This window comes from Bos mutus, chromosome 12 (assembly GCF_027580195.1).
Source record: "Bos mutus isolate GX-2022 chromosome 12, NWIPB_WYAK_1.1, whole genome shotgun sequence".
Taxonomy (NCBI): domain Eukaryota; kingdom Metazoa; phylum Chordata; class Mammalia; order Artiodactyla; family Bovidae; genus Bos; species Bos mutus.
Genome location: NC_091628.1, coordinates 18711679 through 18736876, shown reverse-complemented (window position 1 = coordinate 18736876; position 25198 = coordinate 18711679). Strand labels below are relative to the sequence as shown.

At 37.9% G+C, this 25198-nt stretch overlaps 1 protein-coding gene across 4 annotated transcripts in view; it reads right to left on the bottom strand.

Moving 5' to 3' along the window:
- The window catches only part of FNDC3A (fibronectin type III domain containing 3A), a 115074-nt gene that overhangs the window by 52439 nt on the left and 37437 nt on the right, over window positions 1-25198 (bottom strand). For all 4 annotated transcript variants that reach the window (XM_070380318.1, XM_070380316.1, XM_070380317.1 and 1 more), the window contains exon 3: window positions 22284-22359. In XM_070380318.1, coding sequence (XP_070236419.1) covers window positions 22284-22359 — 76 coding nt within the window. The remainder of the gene's footprint in view (window positions 1-22283; window positions 22360-25198) is intronic.

The following is a 25198-nucleotide window of genomic DNA, read 5'->3' as shown; positions in this document are numbered from 1 at the left end:
CTCATCCCTTAAAATTCTTGTGTGTATTGTGGGCAACCCTTATGGAAAGCCCACAGTACACAAAAGAATTATATACAGAATACAGGCTTGATCAACTTGTTCCTTAAGCATGGGATTTCTATTTCAGACTGGCATTTAACATCTCAAGTTAATAAACACTACCTTTTTTTTTTATTACTGGTTTTACTTTCTTTTCTTCTGATTTTTTCTTGTTGTTTCTAAAGGTTTAACCTGGACACTAATACAGATACTTGGTAGATGGTATTCTCACTCATGCTCATGAAATCTGAAAAGACAGGTCATGATTGGGGCTTACTTTACTCAAGCATGTGTAGAGACCAGGAAGAAGACTAAATGTTCAGTTATAAGAGAGGGGAATAAGACTGTAAGAACTTTGGAGGGCTTTTCATTACTTTATGGTGCTGTGTAGTTAAGGAAATTTATTTATAGCTAATACAAATATACAGGTAATGATAATGAATGTGATTTGTAATAAATTGAACAGTGGAAAGAAAGAGGATTTTGGCATCAAAAGATGTAAGTTTTAATAACAGCATCAATGTTTATTAGCAAGGCAATTTACTGCTCTTCTCTGAGACTCAGTTTCCTTCTATAAAATGGTTAAAACAATCAACTTCATAGCATTGTTGTGAGAATCAAACTAGATAAATTTAAAGTACCAAGTACACTGGCTGGCACCACTTAATAAATGATAGTTATTATTATAAGAATGGTCACTATGGGGCTTCCCAGGTGGCTCAGTGATAAAGAATCTGCCTGCCAATGCAGGAGACAAATGAGACATGGGTTCAATCCCTGGGTCAGGAAGACACCCTGAAGTAGGAAATGGCAACCTGCTCCAGTATTCTTGCCTGGAAAATTCCATAGACAGAGGAGCCTGGCGGGCTACAGTCCACGGGGTCGCAGTCAGACATGACTGAACACACACACACGTTTGAGAAAGTAATAATGGACAGGGTACTATTCAATGTTCTACATGTGTTAACTCAATCCTCACAATAATTGAAATAGGCATCACTTATAGGTAAGGGAATTGAAGCAGAATGCAATTAAGTAACTTGCCAAGAGCACACAATGAGGCAAAGCCACGATCATTTTAACAATAAGGCAATATTTTAAACATATATAAACCATGTTCAAAGACTCAGTCTTCCAAAAAGCTGGAAAAGAACTGGCAAGGGATAGCCTGGAGGTTTCAATAAATAGATGCCAGACATTTCAGAGGAGATAAGACACTGAAGTATCATTCTCACTAGTGGGGAAGGATAATTATTACCTTCTAAGTCTCACTAAAAGGCAAAGCTGCCCTGAAGAGCATAGCTTAATACCTAAAAGTCTTCTGGTCTCAACAGAATCTTCTCATAAATGTTGGATTCAGGCTCCCAGTAAATCCAACCATGCCTCTGATCTTTAGCCCCTAAACAAAAAGCAAGTCCCGGCAGCCCACTTCCTCATTTTGGCTCATGTTCTCACACAGCTGTGTTTCCGTTTCTTGACTCTTTCTTTAACGGATGATCTTCTCATTTCTTCCCATTGTGCTCACTGGAACATTTTCCTTGTTATAAATTCCCCTAGATCCTCAACCTTTTCACAGAACACCTGCTCATGGGCTTTCTTTAAATGAAACCCAGCTCGCCTCCAGGACAGCTTTTCCAGTAGCTGGTGGGAGCAGTGGCTTCTCATTCTCTCCTGAGGCAGGCTCCAGACACCCGGAGGGCTGCTTCCCAGCGCCACTGCTGTTACTGTTTCATGCTTCAGTTTCTTTTCCCTTGAGATCATGCCATAGTAATACAGGGTAACACACCACCCTCTGCCCCTTCTCACTGCTGTCATTTATTGAGAACTTCCGCATCATGTTCACAGTGTTTTTCCCAGCTCTTGCCCATCAGCAAGACGACTTCCGTGTCCAAGAAAACCTAACTTATACCTTTCTTGAACTCTTCTGTTTTGAGTAATGCATGTTCAATGATATATCTTAGAATTTATCACTTAGAGTTCCACTACAGGATCTCATCTTTGAAATGTTAAAACTTTCATATTTCAGTCTCTGGTCACTGTATCTATCATCTCACAAGTTGTCTTTCTTCTACGACATCAGGTCTTCCTCATAGTGATCTCCTATTTCTCCTGATCCATCTGTGTCTTCATGGCCTGATCTTTTTTCCCATCCATGTCTTCCTTTTACCTTGCCTTCACTAAAAATACCCAATTTTAATAAACCAGATTTAATTATTTTCTCATAGACCTGAACTGTAGAAATCAAATGTTATGTGGGCTGGCATGTTTATGAATTTAATTATATCCAACCTTAACTCAGCCATCAGCACTGCTCAGGAATCCTTTCATGAATTTATTCCTGGCTAATAAACTTATATGCTGTTTTCTACAGGGATTATCAGAGATCCCCACCACTCTTTAAGGATGTCCCCCAATTCAACCTCAACTACATACCTCAGCATAAAATTGAACTCTTTCAATGTTGTTTACAAACTCTTCTCACCTCTTCTATTTTCAGAAGAATCATTGTCCTTTCACACTGTATTAAAGCTATCTCCCCCCTTCTAGTCTTGATCTGATCTCCACTTCCTCCTCTACTGGGGTCTGCTTCAGTTCAGTCGCTCAGTCGTGTCCGACTCTTTGCGACCCCATGAACCGCAGCACACCAGGCCTCCCTGTCCATCACCAACTCCCAGAGTCCACCCAAACTCATGTCCATTGAGTTGGTGATGCCATCCAACCATCTCATCCTCTGTCGTCCCCTTCTCCTCCTGCCCTCAATCTTTCCCAGCATCAGGGTCTTTTCAAATGAGTCAGTTTTTTGCATCAGGTGGCCAAAGTATTGGAGTTTCAGCTTCAACATCAGTCCTGCCAATGAACACCCAGGACTCGTCTCCTTTAGGATGGACTGGTTGGATCTCCTTGCAGTCCAAGGGACTCTCAAGAGTCTTCTCCAACACCACAGTTCAAAAGCATCAATTCTTCAGCGCTCAGCTTTCTTTATAGTCCAATTCTCACATCCATACATGACTATTGGAAAAACCACAGCCTTGACTAGATAGACCTTTGTTGACAAAGTAATGTCTCTGCTTTTTAATATGCTGTCTAGGCTGATCATAACTTTTCTTACAAGGAGTAAGCGTCTTTTAATTTCACGGCTGCAATCAAAATCTGCAGTGATTTTGGAGCCCCCCAAAATAAAGTCAGCCACTGTTTCCCCATCTATCTGCCATGAAGTGATGTGACCGGATTCCATGATCTTACTTTTCTGAATGTTGAGCTTTAAGTCAACTTTTTCATTCTCCTCTTTCACTTTCATCAAGAGGCTCTTTAGTTCTTCTTCACTTTCTGCTGTAAGGGTGGTGTTATCTGCATATCTGAGGTTATTGATATTTCTCCCAGCAATCTTGATTCTAGCTTGTGCTTCCTCCAGCCCAGCGTTTCTCATGATGTACTCTGCATGTAAGTTAAATAAGCAGGGTGACAATATGCAGCCTTGACGTACTTCTTTTCCTGTCTGGTTTACCACCAGCGCCACCTGGGAAGCATGAGGTCTGTCTTCAGTACCCTCCTAACAAGATTTGGCTCTATCCCCTCACTATCCTCAACTACAGGTGCAGTGGTGAATACATTTTTCATTTTCCCTTTTGTACCTGATTATATGACAATTTTAACAAACAAAAGGCTCATGGTTTTTATTTTCTCAACACTGCCTCAATGTTTGCAGAGGGTTACTGGAGGCCTGGTGACACCAAGTGGCCATCAGGGGCATGAGCAACACATACTGCTGTGGCCACCGGCAGGAGACTGGAAGGAGTTCTGTCCTTAGCCCTCCTTATCAAAGACCACTCTGCTCTACTACTAGGTACCTTAACCGCCATGCTTGACCTGCTTCTGACAGGGGTCACGAAAAGAAAAATGGTTTATTCTAGTTGCCTTTAAGTATAATCACAGGTTAAAGTAAAAACAAGAGATAGACAAGCTGCTTAGAGGAGATAATGGCAGAAACTGGCAACACAAAATGATGGCCGATCATATACATCAGAGCTTATTTTAATGCAACTATTAATTATACTCTGTTAAAAAATGAAAAGTCTGGAACAAATGTTAAACCAGTTAGACATCAAGATGAGAGGAATAAACTGGGATTGTCCTAGACAAAATGGGACATAAGGTCACCCTATTAATAAGCGATGCTTATTTGTTAAGGTTACAAAACACCTGATAATTTTTATTCACATGAGGCTGGCAATCAACACAAGCCTATACAGTCTTGGAACTGAACTGAGTTAGTCGACTGTAATTTGATTGTATGTGTTTTTTTTATCATATATTTTTCTTAGTGTAACTGAAAGGTCCTTGAAAGTATGGACTCTAACACTAATCCTGGGCATTAGAAGTGACAACTGTAATTTGGGAAAAGAATGAAGTAGGAGATTAAAGAAAAAAGATCAAGGTAATTATTATTCACTGCTTTAGGGGCCTTTCTTTTCCTTGAAAATTTATTATTCCTTTTTAAGGCTGGATGAAGTAGACTATTAAAATCAGGGGTCTAAGGATGATTCAGAATTACGGGTAATTTCATTTATCTGTGTACAGGTAACTAAAAATTTCTATAATCAGACTTGCTAAGCATTCAGATGTATCAGTGACAAGCCTATCAAGTAGGAAAAGGATGAAGAATGACTATCATACTATGGTTAGAATCTATCTTTAGCACTAAATCAAGCTGTATATAGATAGAAAACAGTAGATATGTTTACCAAGCAAGCACCTGCTTCTAAACAAGAGTTATTTTTAGGGCTCTTGTTTAGAAAGCTACTAAGGCTCTGATATTAATGTGCGTGGATGCAGCAGGTTGTGAACATCACTATTTTTAGCACCAGTCCAATGTGAACAACCATGAATCATTCTTTGTTATCCTAGTAGGAAACAGCGCTTGGGATTTACTACAGCACATGAGGTTAACTAGGTCTCACTAACTGCACACCCACATGCTGACATCACACAGGCAGTGATATGGATCAGTGACGCAAATCCTGTCAGGATCAAACATTAAGGCCACAGAGGTTAAAAAAAAAATAGTGTCTGCATGGCAGGGCAGACCCGTCATCCAACATGTACAGACTGCATTAAATCAGGACTGCTGCCGATGAAGAGGCTTGTGTTAGTCCTTTTTACAACAGTTTAACTTTTTTATTTTAATTATAGATTTCCCACATACAGACTCTATATTTATCTTTAAGTTTCCTCACAGCTTCTGTGGTTTAAGGTCTGGACCTTTAAAACATATGTTAAGGCTCCGACAGCCACATGAGTTATCTGGAAAATGGCCTCCGTAGCCAGGCTCTTTTAGACCAATCTTTTGAAGACTACACCACCACTAAGTATTTTATATAACGCATGCCTAACAAACAACACTCAGATTTAGATCTGAAGCACTACACCGTGGCCTCAGAGTTTGCTGCTCCCTCAGTCTTCTTCCCACCGTCACCTTCCTCTTTGAGCAGTTACTGTTTTCAGTTTTATTGGCATCAAAATATTAATTTCTTATAGTTACAGACAGATTGGAAAACATAGCTTATTAAGAATAACCATGTATCAGGTTTCAAAATACCTTCTCTTTGAATTATGCGTACCCACCTGGAATTAGAGATTTCATCTCCTGTAACAGGAACAGAACCTACCCCTGGAGATGTGCCACATTCCAACGTTCAGTTCTTCTGAAAAGGAACTTGGTCTCTACACGTAAAGCATCACCCTTCCTTCTCATTTCTCATGTTCTCCTCAAGGACTGTCACTTCCCAGGAGAACTGGTAGGCCGGAAGGAGATGAGAGCTGGAGGTGTTTCCTTCTATCACTGTTTGACATAATCAGGCTAACATGAAACCATGTCTTTCCCAAGCTTTCAGGCACCTGTTTTCATGTTGTTTCCTCAACTAATGGTGCTTTTTATGAGAATGTAAAAAAGGCTGGTGAGTTGTTGTTGTTGTTTTAGTGTTTGTTGGAGTATAACTGATTTACACTGTTGTGTTAGTTTTGCGTTTATTGCTGTATAGTTGATTAACCATGCTGTGTTAGTTTCGAGTGTATAAATCTTAATAGAGGTATTTAATGCATACAAAAGCAATTATGTGTCTACTCTTTTAAAAACACAAGTGTCTTGGCTATTATAAATAGTGCTGCGATGAACATTGGGGTACACGTGTCTCTTTCCCTTCTGGTTTCCTCAGTGTGTATGCCCAGCAGTGGGGTTGCTGGATCATAAGGCAGTTCTATTTCCAGTTTTTTAAGGAATCTCCACACTGTTCTCCATAGTGGCTGTACTAGTTTGCATTCCCACCAACAGTGTAGGAGGGTTCCCTTTTCTCCACACCCTCTCCAGCATTTATTATTTGTAGACTTTTGGATCGCAGCCATTCTGACTGGTGTGAAATGGTACCTCATAGTGGTTTTGATTTGCATTTCTCTGATAATGAGTGATGTTGAGCATCTTTTCATGTGTTTGTTAGCCATCTGTATGTCTTTTTGAAGAAATGTCTATTTAGTTCTTTGGCCCATTTTTTGATTGGGTCGTTTATTTTTCTGGAGTTGAGCTGTAGGAGTTGCTTGTATATTTTTGAGATTAGTTGTTTGTCAGTTGCTTCATTTGCTATTATTTTCTCCCATTCTGAAGGCTGTCTTTTCACCTTGCTAATAGTTTCCTTTGATGTGCAGAAGCTTTTAAGGTTAATTAGGTCCCATTTGTTTATTTTTGCTTTTATTTCCAATATTCTGGGAGGTGGGTCATAGAGGATCCTGCTGTGATGTATGTCGGAGAGTGTTTTGCCTATGTTCTCCTCTAGGAGTTTTATAGTTTCTGGTCTTACATTTAGATCTTTAATCCATTTTGAGTTTATTTTTGTGTATGGTGTTAGAAAGTGGTCCAGTTTCATTCTTTTTACAAGTGGTTGACCAGATTTCCCAGCACCACTTGTTAAAGAGATTGTCTTTAATCCATTGTATATTCTTGCCTCCTTTGTCGAAGATAAGGTGTCTATATGTGCGTGGATTTATCTCTGGGCTTTCTATTTTATTCCATTGATCAATATTTCTGTCTTTGTGCCAGTACCATACTGTCTTGATAACTGTGGCTTTGTAGTAGAGCCTGAAGTCAGGTAGGTTGATTCCTCCAGTTCCATTCTTCTTTCTCAAGATCGCTTTGGCTATTCGAGGTTTTTTGTATTTCCATACAAATTGTGAAATTATTTGTTCTAGCTCTGTGAAGAATACTGTTGGTAGCTTGATAGGGATTGCGTTGAATCTATAAATTGCTTTGGGTAGTATACTCATTTTCACTATATTGATTCTTCCAATCCATGAACATGGTATATTTCTCCATCTATTAGTGTCCTCTTTGATTTCTTTCATCAGTGTTTTCAGCAGATGAATGGATAAGAAAGCTGTGGTACATATACACAATGGAGTATTACTCAGCCATTAAAAAGAATACATTTGAATCAGTTCTAATGAGGTGGATGAAACTGGAGCCTATTATACAGAGTGAAGTAAGCCAGAAGGAAAAACATAAATACAGTATACTAACGCATATATATGGAATTTAGAAAGATGGTAACAATAACCCGGTGTACGAGACAGCAAAAGAGACACTGATGTATAGAACAGTCTTATGGACTCTGTGGGAGAGGGAGAGGGTGGGAAGATTTGGGAGAATGGCAATGAAACATGTAAAATATCATGTAGGAAACGAGTTGCCAGTCCAGGTTCGATGCATGATGCTGGATGCTTGGGGCTGGTGCACTGGGATGGCCCAGAGGGATGGTATGGGGAGGGAGGAGGGAGGAGGGTTCGGGATGGGGAACACATGTATACCTGTGGCGGATTCATTTTGATATTTGGCAAAACTAATACAATTATGTAAAGTTTAAAAAATAAAATAAAATTGGAAGAATAAAAAAAAAAAAAAATTTTAAAAAATGGGCAAAAAAAAAAAAAAAAAAAAATAAAGATGATTGTAACTTAATCTTTTTGTTAAAAAGTGCCTTGGGAGTCAATGAAAATACTGAAGAAAAATCATAAGTAGAAGAATAAAAATTAATGAAAATAAAAAAAAAAACAAAAACAAAAACACAAGTGACAGTACACTACACACATTGTTCTGCACCTTAATAATATAGTTTGCTCGGAAAGCTTTCCATGTGGGCATATGCACAGGCTGCTCCAGTCTCTTAATGGCTGCATAGTACTCCACCATAACAATGTCCCATAATTTAACTATTTCCCTACTGATACTCAACTTATTTTCAATATTTTGCTATTACAAACAACGGTGTAATGAACATCTCTGCACAAACATAATTAATAGATGTTTCAGTATGTCAACAGGATAAATTACTAGACGTGAAATAGCTATATCAAAGAGAATTTGTTTTTCAAGTTATCAAATCTCAGAGTTTGTATTTACATTCTTATCAACACATCCTTACCAACAGTTATCAAATTGGGACTTCCTGGAGAGCCCTAAGACACATTACAAACCTTTCTTATGAGAAAGAGCTATAAAACCAAAAAGCATTTTGAACCTAACATGCTCAATAATAAATTAATCATCCCTATCCTTCTACCCAAACCAATTTTTTTTCTCTTCCTTGTATATGTTGCAGCACAGTGAAAGACACTGTCATTTATCTTTATGCTCAACTGACTATGAAATCTGTAAATCATTCTAGTTTCTTCTTACCCTCCACACTGAGTGCCTAGGTCTTATCCTTATTACTTATTTGCTTTTGTTGTTGCTATTTTCCTGCTTAAAATGAATCCTTCAGTGGCTCTTTGTTCCTTTCAGGATAACACCTGAACTCTTTAGCATGCTATAAAGGTATTTGTAACACACCCTATGGGGCTTCCCAGGTGGCACATTGGTCAAGAATTCAGCTGCCAATGCAGGAAATGCAAGAGATGTGGGTTTGACTTCAGGTTGACTGAGCACCTATTCCATTTTTAGTCTCATTTTCAGATACTCCTCAGTGTATTCTGTTTTCCATGATATTTCTTTTTTTTTTTTCTTTTTCATGATATTTCTTTATTCATACCTTTTCAGTCTCCTCTAATTTCTCTGTGCTATGCATTTGCACATGCTATTCCTTCTACTTCTAAGATATTTCTCAGTTATTTTTCCTCTTGGCTAAACAACTATTTCTTTAATCATCATCTTTTCCTGCACGTGCCTGTCTGTGTCCTCAGTCACTCAGTCGTGTCTGATTCTTTGTGGCTCTAAGGGCTGTAGCCTGCCAGGCTCCCCTGTACATGGAATTATCCTGGCAAGAATACTGGAGCGGGTTGCCGTTTCCTCCTCCAGATCTTCCCTATCCAGGGATCAAACCCGCATCTCTTGCGTCTCCTACACTGGTAGGTAGATTCTTTACCATTGTGCCACCTGGGAAGCTTTTTCCTGCACATGTGTGTGCCCAGCCGCTCAGTCATGTCCGACTCCGTGCAACCCTTTGAACTGTACTCAACAAATATTCCTAGCTGGGTTAGGTATGTCTCCTCTGGCCTCCAATATGTATCTGAGGATACTGAATTCCATCATAGTACATATCACCCTCTCGGTTTTAACTGTAGATTACTTGCCTTTCTTCCCCACTATGCTGTGAGGCAGGGTCTAAGTCTTTCAAATGGCTGTCAAGAATGAGCTGTTCTTCAGAATAGTTAGAGATTTGGGCAAATTCTCTTTCCAGGAAGAGAGCATGCACACACTTTTAAGTATCATGTCTTCTGTATTCTGGCAACACCCAAGCATGGGAGACTGAGTACAGGATGGTGAGAAATTCCAACATATTAAGACTAAAAATTAAGTAAAATATTGAAATATGATCTTTCATTGTAATGATAAAGAGTTTTCCCCCCAAAATTGAGGGATTATATGATAAAATGAAGCAGAAGAGGATGTCAAAGACAAGAGAACTTTGCTGATCCATAAATAATGGGAACAGGATTTGACTAAAGTTCACCTTCTAAAAGTGAATCAACATCCTTAAATAATGTTACTGCACATATTTTGAGATCAGAGTCGTATGTTAAAATTATGACTCTGGCAGACAGTAACTTTGCCTCTGGAGCCTTAGAGAAACTAATACAGACTTGCAAGGAAAACTTCTCCCACCACCCTTATTATGTTGTTGCCTGACTCTTACGGTTAATGGCAGCATGTTTGGATGTGCCTTAATATAACACCATAACCACAGTCAGAGGCAAAGTCATACTTTTATAAATATAAGAAGGGTCTGTACTAGACATGAAATTATGCCTCGTGTTAGCTGCTGTGACACAGGAAAATGAGAATTGTGAAAGAATGATTTTTTCCAGCCCTTTATTATCTAGGTAGGTACTAAAAATCACATTCAATATTGTTGCCATATAAAGAAAGGAACCAGAAAAGATCTTTTCTTTTTCCTGGGACAGTCTCTGCAATAGGTAAAAGGATATATAAATCAGATTATATAATTAATTCATGGTAGTCTCTTTATAACTTTATATAAATGTTCATTGAAGATTGTAGCCTTGTGTTGTCCCAGCTACGCTTTGGGGGCAAAAAAACAGAAATGTTTATGCCTAAGTTAGACTGCTTAATTAACACTTCCCTGAGTCCAAATTCGTGGTTGCAGTCACTACAGGGCTAAAATAAGATAACTCTCTGTATCAGTTTGTATTCAGTTGCTCTTCTCACCAGGAGATCCTTCCAGTGATGCTAACTTTAGAGAGTCTGGTCTTTATTTTTAATAAGGAAAGTGATCTTTCTAGACATTCTGACATAAGGTTAAGAAAAAGAATGCAAAGCACAAAGTAGGTCTGTAGTAAATACGTGTTCCTTTTCTAGCATCCCTTCACAGAATGATTTGGTTAAATAGAGGGGATCCAAACAAACACTTCTCCTTTCATAAATACGGACTAGCTTACTTATACTGGTACTTTTTTGGGGCTGACAAAAATCCTCAACATTTAATGGTTTTTGCCCTGGGTTCACATCTGTCCATTTGAATGTCAGAATTCTTTAAGCCAGTTCTAAATTATGGTATCAAATTTACACATTTCTTTTTTCCACCCCCTTGATTTCAAAAATTGTCAGACTATTACTAATATTATATACTTGTAAGCTTGGTATGTCCCATATTTTTAGCTTTCACTAGTTAAAAAATCACTTATCTGCACCAAAATGGTCCACCATTTTCCTTAATAAGCTCAGGGTCTCAGCTTAAAAAAAACCCAAACTCTAAATTTTATAAAATAAAATCAGGACTAAATTTTAAAAGAGTTACAACATTTATATGGTTATTTAAGCAATTAATATTCATCAAAATTATCAAGTTATACAGAAAACATAAACAAGGAAAGACATTCCTATAATCCTACCACATAGGGGCAGGCACTTGAAGGAAATGTGCTCAAATTACTTTTGATGCATATGTACTCATTAAAAGTAATATTTTTCCTTATTACAAAAAAGCTAATTATGTTGACACCCTCAGTAATGTATAATCAATAAAGAGACTTCAAGATTCAAGTCCTGATTAAACAAAACTACTAATTAATAATCTTTTTAATCTTCCATTTTGGGGAAATAAAAAGCAAAACCAGAGCTTATCCTTGTGTGTCCCTCAGGAAGTCTTTCCTAGTCCCTGGGCTGGTTTGGATGTTCCTACCAGAGCTTCTATAGCACCCTTCCTGTTTTCCTCCACCACAGCCCTTGTCTCATGTTACTGACAATCTCCCTATGAGATCACAAACTTTGTGGAGGGCAGGGATAGGGTCTATCTTACTCACCAGTAAATCCCCAGAGTTTTGGAATAGTAACTGTTCATATTGAGTTCATAATAATTTGCTAAATAAAAGAATGGCTTTTAAATGAAACCTAATATCCTAATCTAGACTCAGCAATTTACTCAGCAACTCAATCTTCTAAATAATCTACGCTATACCACCATACAGTTTTAATGCTTATAATGATTTAGGGCACTGGAAGATTCTAAATTATTTTCAGTACATTCTGTTCACTAAGGCTAAATTTAAGTGTTTATTTTGTAAATATTTTCAGTTACATGATTTGGAAAAATATTTTCTGGTTTTCAGTTAATCAGAAAGGTATTTTAACAAGAACACCTTGCCCCAGGTTAAAGTTTAAGGCATATACCTTACACCATACTAAGTTAGACTGCTTAATCAACACTCTAATAATATCATCTTTAGCAAAAATACTTAAATCCAACTGATGAAAATTTCTTCCCCAAAAGATGAGAAGGTAGAATTGAAAGATACAAATCTTCCTGTCAACCATCCCCATCATTTTAGGGTAATAAAAATTAAGATCTTTCTCAAGTATAAATGAAAAAGAACCTTTTCAAATTCTAGTATTTAGAGAGTTTGAATTCGCTCAGTCGTGTCTGACTCTTTGCGACCCCATGGATTATAGCCCACCAAGCTCCTCCATTCATGGAATTTTCTAGGCAAGAGTACTGGAGTGGGTTGCCATTTCCTTCTCCAGGGGATCTTCCCAACCCAGGGATCAAACCTGGGTCTCCCTCATTATAGACAGACACTTTACTGTCTGAGCCACCAGGGAATCCCAATATATAAAATACGGTACTATTTACTCCTTAAATTTCTTATGGTAGATTCTCTCCTCGAAGATCAATAAATGAAATGAAACATGCTTTCTCAGTGCTCTGAGGAAAAAATTATATCTTACAATGAAAAGTAAGAGGGTTTTTTTCCCCCTAGCATCATGTAGTACAACATACATAAAGCTATGTTGTACTTTTTGATAGGGTTGGTCTTAGGGTTCAGAGATGAATCTATAAAGTTCTTAGGGTATAGTAATTTGGTTTTGGATCTTTTGAAATAAGACACTCCCGTTTCTAGAATAGAATTTTGAATGACTTGTAGTAAATATATGAAAATATTTCGGAAAAAAGTATGTGGTTGAGAGAAGCTAACTATTGTTAAGTCATGAGTAGAGTGCCATCTCAGATACTTATGTTTGAGAAATGGCTGTAAAGTGTGGATTTTGCAGCCAGACTACCAGAGTTCAGGTCCCAGCTCAGCTGTTCAGTCACCCGAAACTGGCCAAGTTATTAACCTAGGTCTCAGTCTTCTTGTCCATAAAATGAAGGCAGTAATAGCTATCTCACAGGGGTGATAGGAGAATTAAATAGATTAATTACATTCAGAATGTTTACAAAAGTAACTGGTACAGTAATTGTTCAATAACCATTAGATAGTATCATACATGCTAATTAAATTATGTCACTTTCTGCCCTTTTAACCATTACTTGCAGTTCTATAGAGCATTGGTTTTGCAGTTAGAAATAAGTGCTGAAATAAAGACAACTTTGTTGCTTATTCCTAAAATAAGTCAAATAACATTTACAGTTTCTATAAATGCAAGGGACAGTTCCAGGTATTAACGGGGAAGGAAAGGAGATCTAGACACAATATGGTCTGTACCATAATCATTTGAGAAAGGCTAATGTGGGTCTAGACACCTGCATGTTTAAACTTCCCTGTTGAGTCTGATTCCTTGGTGAAGGGATGAAAATTTTAATCTTTACAGCCAGAAAGACCTTCCTTTGAGTCCCAGATCTTTCAGTAACTAGCTATGAGACTAACGAACCTCAAGTTTCTCACTCTGTTAAGGTTTAAGTAAGATTAATTGTACACACCACAATGCTGTCAGACAATGAGAACTCAATTACATGATTAGTGGTGGACTCTAAAACAGAAAAAAGACAAAAACCAGTAAGTGCCATATAAATCAATAAAAGACATATGCCAAGTTAGAGATATAGGCCAGACAATGAATGGAAAAGGAAACTGAGGAGTACTTTTTAACCCTGGGGTGGTCAGAAAGAATCTCAAGAGATGGGGAACTAGTTTGTACTGCGTTTTGAAGAATTGCAAAAAATTCAGAAAGCTCTTGTGTGTACACATGTGAATGCACACTCTTATGTAATTTTCAATGAAGGGGCAATGTAAACAAAGGTATGAGAGGGGTCTCTGTAAGAAATATATGGAGACTGGTGCTGTGCTTAGTCGTTCAGTTGTGTCCAACTCTTTGCGACCCCATGGACTGAAGTCCACCAGGCTCCTCTGTCCATGGGGATTCTCCGAGCAAGAATACTGAAATGGGTGGCCATGCTCTTCTCCAGGGGTAGAAACTGGAGTATCTACTAATTCTAGTATATCTGGAGTAGAAATTTCTGAAACTAAAACTAGAAAGAAAGACTGGAATGAGTTGGTGGAGTGCCTAGAAAATAAGGCTAAGAGTCCTATGCTGTATGAAATGAAAGAAGGCAAGGTTTTTTAGTTTGTTTTTAGCATAGTAATAAAAAAAAGTCATGCTTTAGGAAGGCCAAACTTGTAGTTACAGAAACAAATATGGAAAATAACATTTCTGTAAAGAAATTTGAATCCAAATCAATGTGGGACTAATGTGCTTATTAAAAGACCTCCCTTGTGGCTCTGCTGGTAAAGAATCTGCCTGCAATGCAGGAGACCTGGGTTTGATCCCTGGGTTGGGAAGATCCTCTGGAGAAGGGAAAGGCTACCCACTCCAGTATTCTGGCCTGGAGAATTCCATACACTCTATGGTCCATGGGGTTACAAAGAGTTGGACACGACTAAGCGACTTTCACAGTAACGTGCTCAAAAGGGCATGAAACTACTCAATTAGGTATGCTGCAGCTAAGTCGCTTCAGTCGTGTCTGACTCTGTGCGATCCCATAGACGGCAGCCCACGAGGCTCCCCCGTCCCTGGGATTCTCCAGGCAAGAACACTGGAGTGGGTTGCCATTTCCTTCTGCAGTGCATGAAAGTGAAAAGTGAAAGTGAAGTCACTCAGTTGTGTCCAACTCTTCTTGACCCCATGGACTATAGCCCACCAGGCCCTCCGTCCATGGGATTTTCCAGGCAAGAGTGCTGGAGTGGGGTGCCATTGCCTTCTCCGTCAGTTAGGTATAATACATACTTAAACAGATTTCTGTGACAAGTTTTAATCAAATCCAGTTAGAAAGTATAGCTCTCTAATGTGGCTATTTGTGAAAATTTCTCCAGTTTTTCAAGGGCTTTCCTGGTGGCTCAGATAGTAAAGAATCTGCCTGCAATACAGGAGACCCGAGTTCGATCTCTGGGGGAGGAAAATCCCCTGGAAAGGGAATGGCAACCCCACTCCAGTATTCCTGCCTGGAGAATTCCACAGACAGATGAGCCTGGCGGTTACAGTCCATGGGTTTGCAAAGTGTTGGACACAACCGAGCAACTAACATTTTCACTTTCCCCAATTTATACAGCTAGTCAGATTCATTTGATAAATTACAGTATCATCAGCCTTGGTTTCCTCATTTAGGAAGAAGCTGCTTCATATAAACAGTACTCAACTTATTAGAAAGTCAACTGGCAAAATAGGTATTTCAAATCCAGAATGTACTACTTCATGCTTTCAACTTTATAAATGGTAGTAAGGCTCTGCTATAATTAAAAACTCACAAAATAAGTACTGATATGGCCTAAAAAGTAGTTAAAATATTGTGCATGTGCGATGACAACAGAGTAGAATGACCTTTTTCTATTACTGTAAAATATATCAGAATGTATCAAATACTTAAAAATACCTTATATACTTAAGGTATATATATATATGTATATGCAGTGTATATACATATATATATATGTGTGTGTGTATATATATATTTGACATGGCCTCCACTGGGCTGAGGTCACTGACTAAACAAACTCCAAATGATGAAAATCTCAAGAGGGACAAGGAGGAACAGTGGAGAAATACTAATCACATTGGGACAGGTAAAATGTGGCTGAGGGAAGGTAGACAAGTATCTTTTGGGTAAAAATAAAGGGGGGCGGTTCTTATATACAATTCTTATATTTTACAAGATTCAAAAATGAAAAAGTATAAAAAAGAAGAGAAGAAAAACTTTCCCTTCATCCCTGTTCCCAATTTTATGCACCACCACTCCATAAGCAAACACTGTAATTATTTTTTGGAGGATCTTTGAAGATTTTCAATTATTATTATTATTTAAAATAGCCTGTGGCATCTATCAGTTGTTTTCTGGTATTTGTTCTTCACTTCTTCCATAGTAATAATCTTCTGAGTGTTAGCTGGATCCATGGGCACCTCATCCAAAGGCAACTTTTAGTTTTCTTATTTAGTTAGACATGAGCAGCTAAGCTATGGCCAGTGAGCATAAGTTACCTGTATAATCTCCAAAGTATGTCCTTAAAGAAAGAGGGCATATCTTTTATCTCTTCTTCTCTTCCTCTTTTCCATTCTGTCTGGGCCATGAACATTGGTGGTGAGCCACCATGGATCATGCAGACGAGTGTAATATTCTAGGGATGGCAGATCAAGATGGAAGTAACCTGAGTTCCTTCACTACCTATAGGGCAAAGAACTCCATACAAATACTAACAGACCTCTGAACATGACGCATGAGAGAAAAAATGTTCACATTATAATTGTCATAGTTTTCTATTGCTCTTTTAACATTAGCACAAACTTAGTGGTTTTAAGAAACACCCATTTATTAGCCCACAGTTCTGTAGTTCATAAATCCGTGTGTTGTATAAACTGGGTTTTCTACTCAGGGTCTCACAAAGTGAAAATCAAAGTACTGGCTAGGGTGTGTTCTCATTTAGAGGCTGGAGTCCTTTTCCAATCTCATGAGGCTGTGGTGGAATTGAGATTCTTATGGCTCTAGGACTAAGATTCTCATTTCCTTGCTAGCTATTTTACGCAATTATATTTCTAGGTCTTACATTCCTTTTGCCATCACCACTCATTAAAGTTTTTTTAATTGAAATTTTTATCACTTAAAAAAAAACAGAACTCACTGAACTGGTTGAGATTTCCTATTTTCAAGAGAACAACTTTAACAATAATATTTTATTCATTAGGAACATAAAGAATTGAAGACAACTTAATTTGCCTGAATTTTCCTTTTTTAGCATAAACATTGCAGTGTTCTCTTAACCAAGTCATATATAACAGTTTCTCTTGAAAAGTAACATTTAATAGCATTTAGGGACAATCTGGGACTATTACACAAAGTACTCAGGATGAATCATTCACTTAACCTAAAATGGGCTGAATTTATGAATGGATGATCCATTATGTTTCATTTTAAAAAACAAGACTCATTAATATTTCAAAATGAGTCTTTTGAGCCTCTCTAGGCAATGGCACCCCACTCCAGCACTCTTGCCTGGAAAATCCCATGGACGGAGGAGCCTGGTGGGCCGCAGTCCATGGGGTCGCTAAGAGTCGGACACGACTGAGCGACTTCACTTTCACTTTTCACTTTCATGCATCGGAGAAGGAAATGGCAACCCACTCCAATGTTCTTGCCTGGAGAATCCCAGGGATGGGGGAGCCTGGTGGGCTGCCATCTATGGGGTCGCACAGAGTCAGACACGACTGAAGCGATAGTAGCAGCAGCAGCAGCAGCGAAACTGATATTTTCATTTTAGAAGGAAAAATGTAGAGGACAAATTTTTTAATAGTGGATTTCCACCACATAGTTACTTATACTTTTAGAGTATTTCCTAAGGGTAGTTAAGCTTTCCTAAGTAATGTATAAAAGATATAACTTCTCCATGATTTAGTTTGTTAAATTATGAAAAAAGTAAATAACACCTAATCATATGGTAAAGAGACTACTACATATGGTTTGGACTTGAGTTAATTATAATTTCCATATACCTTAAAACTTCATGTAGTTCAGTCATATTTGTAGTAAAAAAAAAGCCCTTAGTCCAAAGATAATCAGTGGTCTTTTAAAAAATTCTTGGAATACTGATCTGAGTTTAGTTCAGTCGCTCAGTCGTGTTCGACTCTTTGCAACCCCATGAATCACAGCACGCCAGTCCCCTCTGTCCATCACCAACTCCCAGAGTTTACTCAAACTCATGTCCATTGAGTCGGTGACACCATCTAGCCATCTCATGCTCTGTTGTCTCCTTCTCCTCCTGCCTCCAATCCCTCCCAGCATCAGAGTCTTTTCCAATGAGTCAACTCTTCCCATGAGGTGGCCAAAGTATTGGAGTTTCAGCTTCAACATCAGTCCTTCCAATGAACACCCAGGCCTGATCTCATTTAGAATGGACTGGTTGAATCTCCTTGCAGTCCAAGGGACTCTCAAGAGTCTTCTCCAACACCACAGTTCAAAAGCATCAATTCTTTGGCACTCAGCTTTCTTCACAGTCCAACTCTCATATCCATACATGACGGCTGGAAAAACCACAGCCTTGACTAGACGGACCTTTGTGGGCAAAGTAATGTCTCTGCTTTTGAATATGCTATCTAGGTTGGTCATAATTTTCCTTCGAAGGAGTGTCTTTTAATTTCATGGCTGCAATCACCAGCTGCAGTGATTGTGGAGGCCCCCAAAATAAAGTCTGACACTGTTTCCACTGTTTCCCCATCTATTTCCCATGAAGTGATGCCATGATCTTCATTTTCTGAATGTTGAGCTTTAAGCCAACTTTTTCACTCTCCATTTTCACTTTCATCAAGAGGCTTTTTAGTTCTTCTTCACTTTCTGCCATAAGGGTGGTATCATCTGCATAGCTGAGGTTAATGATATTTCTCCCGGCAATCTTGATTCCAGCTTGTGCTTCTTCCAGTCCAGCGTTTCTCATGATGTAATCTGCATATAAGTTAAATAACTAGGGTGACAATATACAGCCTTGATATACTCCTTTTCCTATTTGGAACCAGTCTGTTGTTCCATGCCCAGTTCTAACTGTTGCTTCCTGACCTGCATACAGGTTTCTCAAGAGGCAGGTCAGGTAGTCTGGTATTCCCATCTCTTTCAGACTTTTCCACAGTTTATTGTGATCTACACAGTCAAAGGCTTTAGCATAGTCAATAAAGCAGAAATAGATGTTTTTCTGGAACTCTCTTGCTTTTCTGATGATCCAGTGGATGTTGGCAATTTGATCTCTGGTTCCTCTGCCTTTTCTAGAACCAGCTTGAACATCTGGAAGTTCACAGTTCATATATTGCTGAAGCCTGATCTACTTATTATTAAAATAAATTTAAGATATGGCATAAGATATTACCATAATTATGAATATCTAAAAAATTGAGAGCTGGTAGAAAAATTGTTGAATCTAATTCACACTAGTGCATCCTCATTTCACAGATGTGCAAAATAATGGGCAGAATTTAAGTAATCTACTGAAGGATATAGAATCAGAACATTTTAGACTTGTGAAGAACCTTTAAAGGCATTAACTCCAACCATCCACTGAAGAGAAATTAAACCTGCTAATGGCCCCATCAAGTGAAGACTCAGTAGATGCATTACCACCTACAAAGGCAGATGGGAAACTGATTGCTCCTGAGTCTCTCTGACAGCTCTGTTTATTACAAAGTTGTTCCTCATATTAAGCTAAATCTGTTTTCCTTTAACTCCCACCCACTAGTCCCAGAACCCAGGCTGACCTACTCCCAGACTTGTACCTTTAAAAATACACCATTAAGTAATTCATACATTTTGTTATTAATATTTCTTTAAAGTTTTATTGTGAATTTAGTAAGAAAAATTATATTTCATTCTGTGAGTTACAGTAATATAGCAAACAATATAGTGACCATGATATATAAAACAGACACTTAACTTCTAATAAATTTCAGGCATTTTTAATATCAAAGATCTGACAAATCTAACAAGATTCACGGGGCCTAAGGTGTAGTTTGTACACATGTCTCAGGGATTCTAGATTATCATAGCAGGTCACTAGGGGTCCTCCTTGGATGAAATCTTCCTCTCCCATCCCCAACAAACACATCCTGGGAGAAAACGGCCCTTATTTAAAACACGAATATTCGCAACCATTTAGTTTATGTTAGCCAAAATCTGGAAACAACTCAAAGGTCCCTCAACAAATGACTAAACAGACACAATATGTGGGTGTTCGTGCAATGTAACACAACTCAGCAATAAAAATGAGCGAACTAATGATGCAAGAACAACATGGACGGACCTCAAACGTGTTATACTAAGTGAAAAGAAGCCAAGAGGAAAATTCTGTATATGCTTTCATTTATGAGCTACTACTAGCAAAGGTAAAACTATAAAGACAAAAGCATTCTGAACAGACCTAATGAGCACAAGGATTCAGACTAGAACACAGAGGCCAGAAGTGCCAACATCTGGAGTGCAGAGAACTCACTCTAGGGTAACAGAGTTAGGATAATTGGGATACAGAGCTTGTAAGTATTTAACAAAATGTTGTTTTACTAAGGACCTAAATGTCATGTGGCTCAGTTTAGGAGAGACTTACTAACAAAATGCTCTGCAAAGGAGATGGCAAATACGAAAGAGCTGACTACGTGTGTGCTTATCCTCACCATAATCCCAAAACACATGGAGAACAAAGTGGTACTTCCTGGTGGGGACAAACGTTCCCTAACATCAGAAGCCCCTATAAAGGCAGGAAGAGTCAAGATCAGGTGTATGAGGAGAGAATGTGAGAGCAGAAAAGCAGTAATCAAGAGCAGCAGCAGTAAAGGGAAGACAAACAGGAACAGCGGTGCTGACAATAACCGCCCCAGGAGCAACAGTGCGGGTCACTCTCTGAGTTAGATGCAGCAGAAGCACCAAGAGTCCAGTAACCTCCCACCGGCAGACTAGAAAGTGACACCAGCAGCAACAGTGGTGAAACACACATCAGTAACTACTGAGAAGCTGGTCAGAGCTACCTGGAAACGAAAAGGAAAGCAGGGAGATTTAGAGGCAGAGGTAGCATCAATGGCATACTAACTCTAGTGGGTGAAGGGGCGCGGAATCAACACACCAGGGAACTGTCGATTAGCTCCTGACTTCTTGAGGTAAGGTGCGCTACTGCTTTCAACAAACCTGAATTCACTTTAACAATTTTTTTTTACACGTGAGAGTCAAATCATAAAAAAATAGCCAGAAATCCAGGATTTGGCTAAATGATTAACATCTAGGCATTATTTATGGCTCACTACATTTATATTTTTACATTAAAATTTCCATATTACCATGCAATCTTAATTGGTGCTCATATTGAAAACTCTAAGGCACTAAAATATCTCTGAGTATAAAAATATATTTTCAGTACATAGTAGTTACCAAGGCAAACAAGCATACCAATATACTTAAAAATATTTTAGCAGTTAGTTTTAATAAATATCAACAGCACACCTACTAAGCAAAAGGCATTATTTTAGCACAGAGAATCAAAAGTAAAAATGACACAGTTTTTGTTGTTAAGAAATCAAAACAGAAGGAAGCGAATACTCCTTGAACATTTTTATTAAATAAGGTTTTATGTACCAAGCTAAAGACAGCATCATTATTTCTATAAATTTTGAAGTTTAGTGGAAGTTTCTCTTACAAGTGTTTATTTCATTAGGAATTTGAATTAGTAAATTAGCTAGTGGGCATCCTATTTATACAGGTCTATTAGGAGCAATAACTATTCACTAGCTCAATTACTCTTTGAAATGTGCCTCTGCACAGGTATATTTGTTAAATTTAGGACTCTCATTCAGAGTACTCACTTCCAAAATTAACTAAGATTTTAGTTTAATTAACAGGTTACTTTGGAATCAAGGACTCTTCAGTTAGAATGAATGCTGGAACTTACACAACCAAAATTCTTTTACTACACAAGAATTATGTAGTAATTCATCCAAGCAGTACATGAGTACACATAATGATGGGTCTTTATAAAAAAACCTTTTAAAGATAAGATCTGAGCTCAGTCTGGAAGCACTTGGATAGGCTGGAGGTAGTGGTGATACGGATAAACTGTAGATAAGAACAGTACAGAAAGTATTCAATATAAAAAGGGTTCAGAGAGAGTGGATAAGCCAACTTAGCAGGACTAAAGGAAAACAGTATTGAAAGGAAAGTGGGAAAAAAGCAAGCAAGGATGATGAAATGATCTTTCAAAAAGACTAAGGAAACTGAACTGGATTCACCAAAGATTTTTGAGCAGGGGAGTGACATGAAGACCATTACAGTATATTAACCAAGAAACCCTGGGAAAGAGACAAATTAGGATGCTACTACAATAGTTAAGCCATAAAGTCTGCAAAGTTCGTGCCTTGGTGTGGTGGCAGTCAGAAAGAAAGGAAGAAACCACAAGCATATGACACTTTTATGTTATCATAAACTTTAGTCTTGTCTCAAAAGATAATAAATTACCATTCTTACCTGTAATGCACTGAAACTGTCCATCTTCTCTTCTTATTGTAAATGCTTCCCCTGGGTTAACTTGTACCAGAATAACCTTAAAATGAGGGGAAGAAGTATTAATTATAAGAACAGCAGATCAAATCTGCATATCAAGATATTAAACGTTGCAAGAGAGTAGATGTATGCTATTTAATAGGGAAGGAAAATGGGGACTACACATTTGCTGAAAAAATTAATTACTTCACTTTTCTGGAGATCAGACTTAAGCCAAAAGTAAGGGAATAAAAAAAGACACTGCACTGCTGACCTTCCAATTCCTAACCCCTTTAAAAAACCAGAGTTCGGATCTGACAGTTACACTACTCTCTGTCAAATTACCGAATAGGTTCCCTTCTCCACTCAGCTTCTTCCATTTCTTACATCCCCGTATCCATGCTGCCATTCTTGAGACCTCACTCAGTTCGCAGGACAGATCAGCCGGGCAGTTTTCTTTTGTCATTCTTTAGAGAAAATGCTTTTAATGCCTGGTTTCAGTTAATACTGTCAACAGGGGGTGAGTGGACAACTGATAAAAGTAACTGCCTGAATATTTGCCAATAGTTAACTTCTAGCTCTCTTACCATTTTGAACAGAGATACATACAGCTATTGTGCATTAAGTATTCTGAACTTAAATACTACTAATATTTATATTACTTCCTGAATAACAGATAAAACATAGGCTTGAAACATATGTTTTGGATAAGATGGCTACCACCAAAGGGCAGATTAAAGTTGACAATGACTGTAAATAATGCCATATCATGGAGACTTTACAAGTAGGCTATGACGATACATGGGCTTCCCGGGTAGCTCAGAGGTAACAAATCCATCTGCCAATGCAGGAGATGTGGGTTCAATTCCTGGGTTGGGAAGATCCCTGGAATAGGAAATGGCAACCTACTCCAGTATTCTTACCTGGGAAACCCCATGGACAGAGGAGCCTGGAGGGCTACAGTCCATGGGGTTGAAAAAGGGTCAGATACAACTTAGCGACTTAACAACAACATGATGATACATGCAAATACTAATACAAAATGGTACATAAATGTAACACAAAAAAGTGTAATGAAAATGTCCCTGATTAAAGTTATAACCATGCTTAGTATATACACTAATGAAGACCAGAAAAATCTAGAAAAATGTAATTAACATTGAACATTTCTTAAATTTCCTAATTAATAATAAAAAAAATACAGTGGCTTGGTGAAATTATGGAAGAAAACAGATAAAATTTAAGAGGATCAAATGTAAAATTATTTTCTTAAAGAAAGAAATAATTTTCAAAAAAAGCAAGACAGCAGAAAAAGACATCTCTGGAGTGAGAAAGAAAGAGAAGGACCAAGATGAATTGACAGATAACAGAAATCAGGAAGCCTGACATGAATACCTCTAAACAAACAGGGCATACAGCCTGGGGAAAGTCAGAGCTAAGGAAACCTGAGGTATCATTTAGTCCAACGCAGATTTATTTTTTTTTTTAAGTAAAATAAGAGATTATTGTTGTTACTGAAAAGTTACTTCATCTTACAAGACCATTCAAACAAACTTTCTCTTAAGGTAAACTCCCACTGCAGTGGACTTAAAACTTATCAACTAACTACTTAAAGTGAGGCAATTTCAAATGGACATTTACCACCTTGGAATCTGAACTACTACATAAAAGTGCCAAACTGTATCCAAATGTCAGGGCAGTCATTTATTAGTAATATCTACATGTATTTTAAAGGAAACACAATAATGAGTGAACAATTTTTTATTATTTTTATCAGCACAGATCTGTTGCTTTAAGGATATGCCCTCTAGCATAGGAGAAACGCACAAATTTATAGGACAGAGAAAGAACATACACTGGACACAATGTTTATAAGATTTCTCCTGAACTGATGCTGGACACCTGCCTGCCTCTTACTTTCCGTATTTTCCTGTACTGACCGCCCTATAGCTTTTCAGCTATCCGTCTGCTCTATTCCGTTCAATCTAGTATTCCATAGTCAGAAGTTTCATCATCTTCATTTCCTGGCCTATGATTTATTTACTATTCTCCAGCACTATCTGATACACACTTGACTTCTGCTGACATTTTCCTATGAGGAACTACTTCCTTCTTTAGGAAACACTACTCTTCCTTCAACAAGTTGACACCCTAAAGCAGAGTTAGGTAATTCCTGTATTAGAGACATAGCACTTTGTATATCCTTCTATTAAAATACTTGGTACATGACTGTATTCACTTGTTTGCATGTTGTCAACTCTGCTACAACACACATGAGCCCTTTACTTCAGTCTACTTATTTTTATACGCAGAGACTACAGAAGATGAAGAAATGTTTGCTGAATTAACTACTGTTCAGTCTCTAAATAGCTCCTAAATCTTTTCTTCTGGCTTTGAGAACAGGGCTAGCTGATAAAACTTTCTGTGATGATGAAAGTATTCTATAATGGTGCTGTCTGATAATAGCCTGTAGCTATATTTGGCTATACATGGCCTGAAAATGTACACAAGCGCTACTGAGCATTTGGAATGTGACCAGTGAGAATGAAGAACTCATCTTCTTTAATCTTCTTCATTTTAATTAAATAGCCACATGTAGTTAATGGCTACTGAGTATAGCTCTAGATTCCCCAAACTCCAAAATTATATTTCCAACTAATTTCTGGATTTATTTACCTTGATAAAATGCAGATACCCAATCTTATTATGTCTAAATTTAAATTCATTATATGATTTTCCTAAGAAATTAAGCCAGGAAATTGACTTCACAAACAAGTATGAACTACTTAAACATCAAAATGTTATTAAGCTGACTTCACTATTAAGAACTTTGAATCATGCTTTGTTCTTCACTGGATCCTGTCAATCTGTAAAGGGGCTGGCTGATGTAACACATTTCA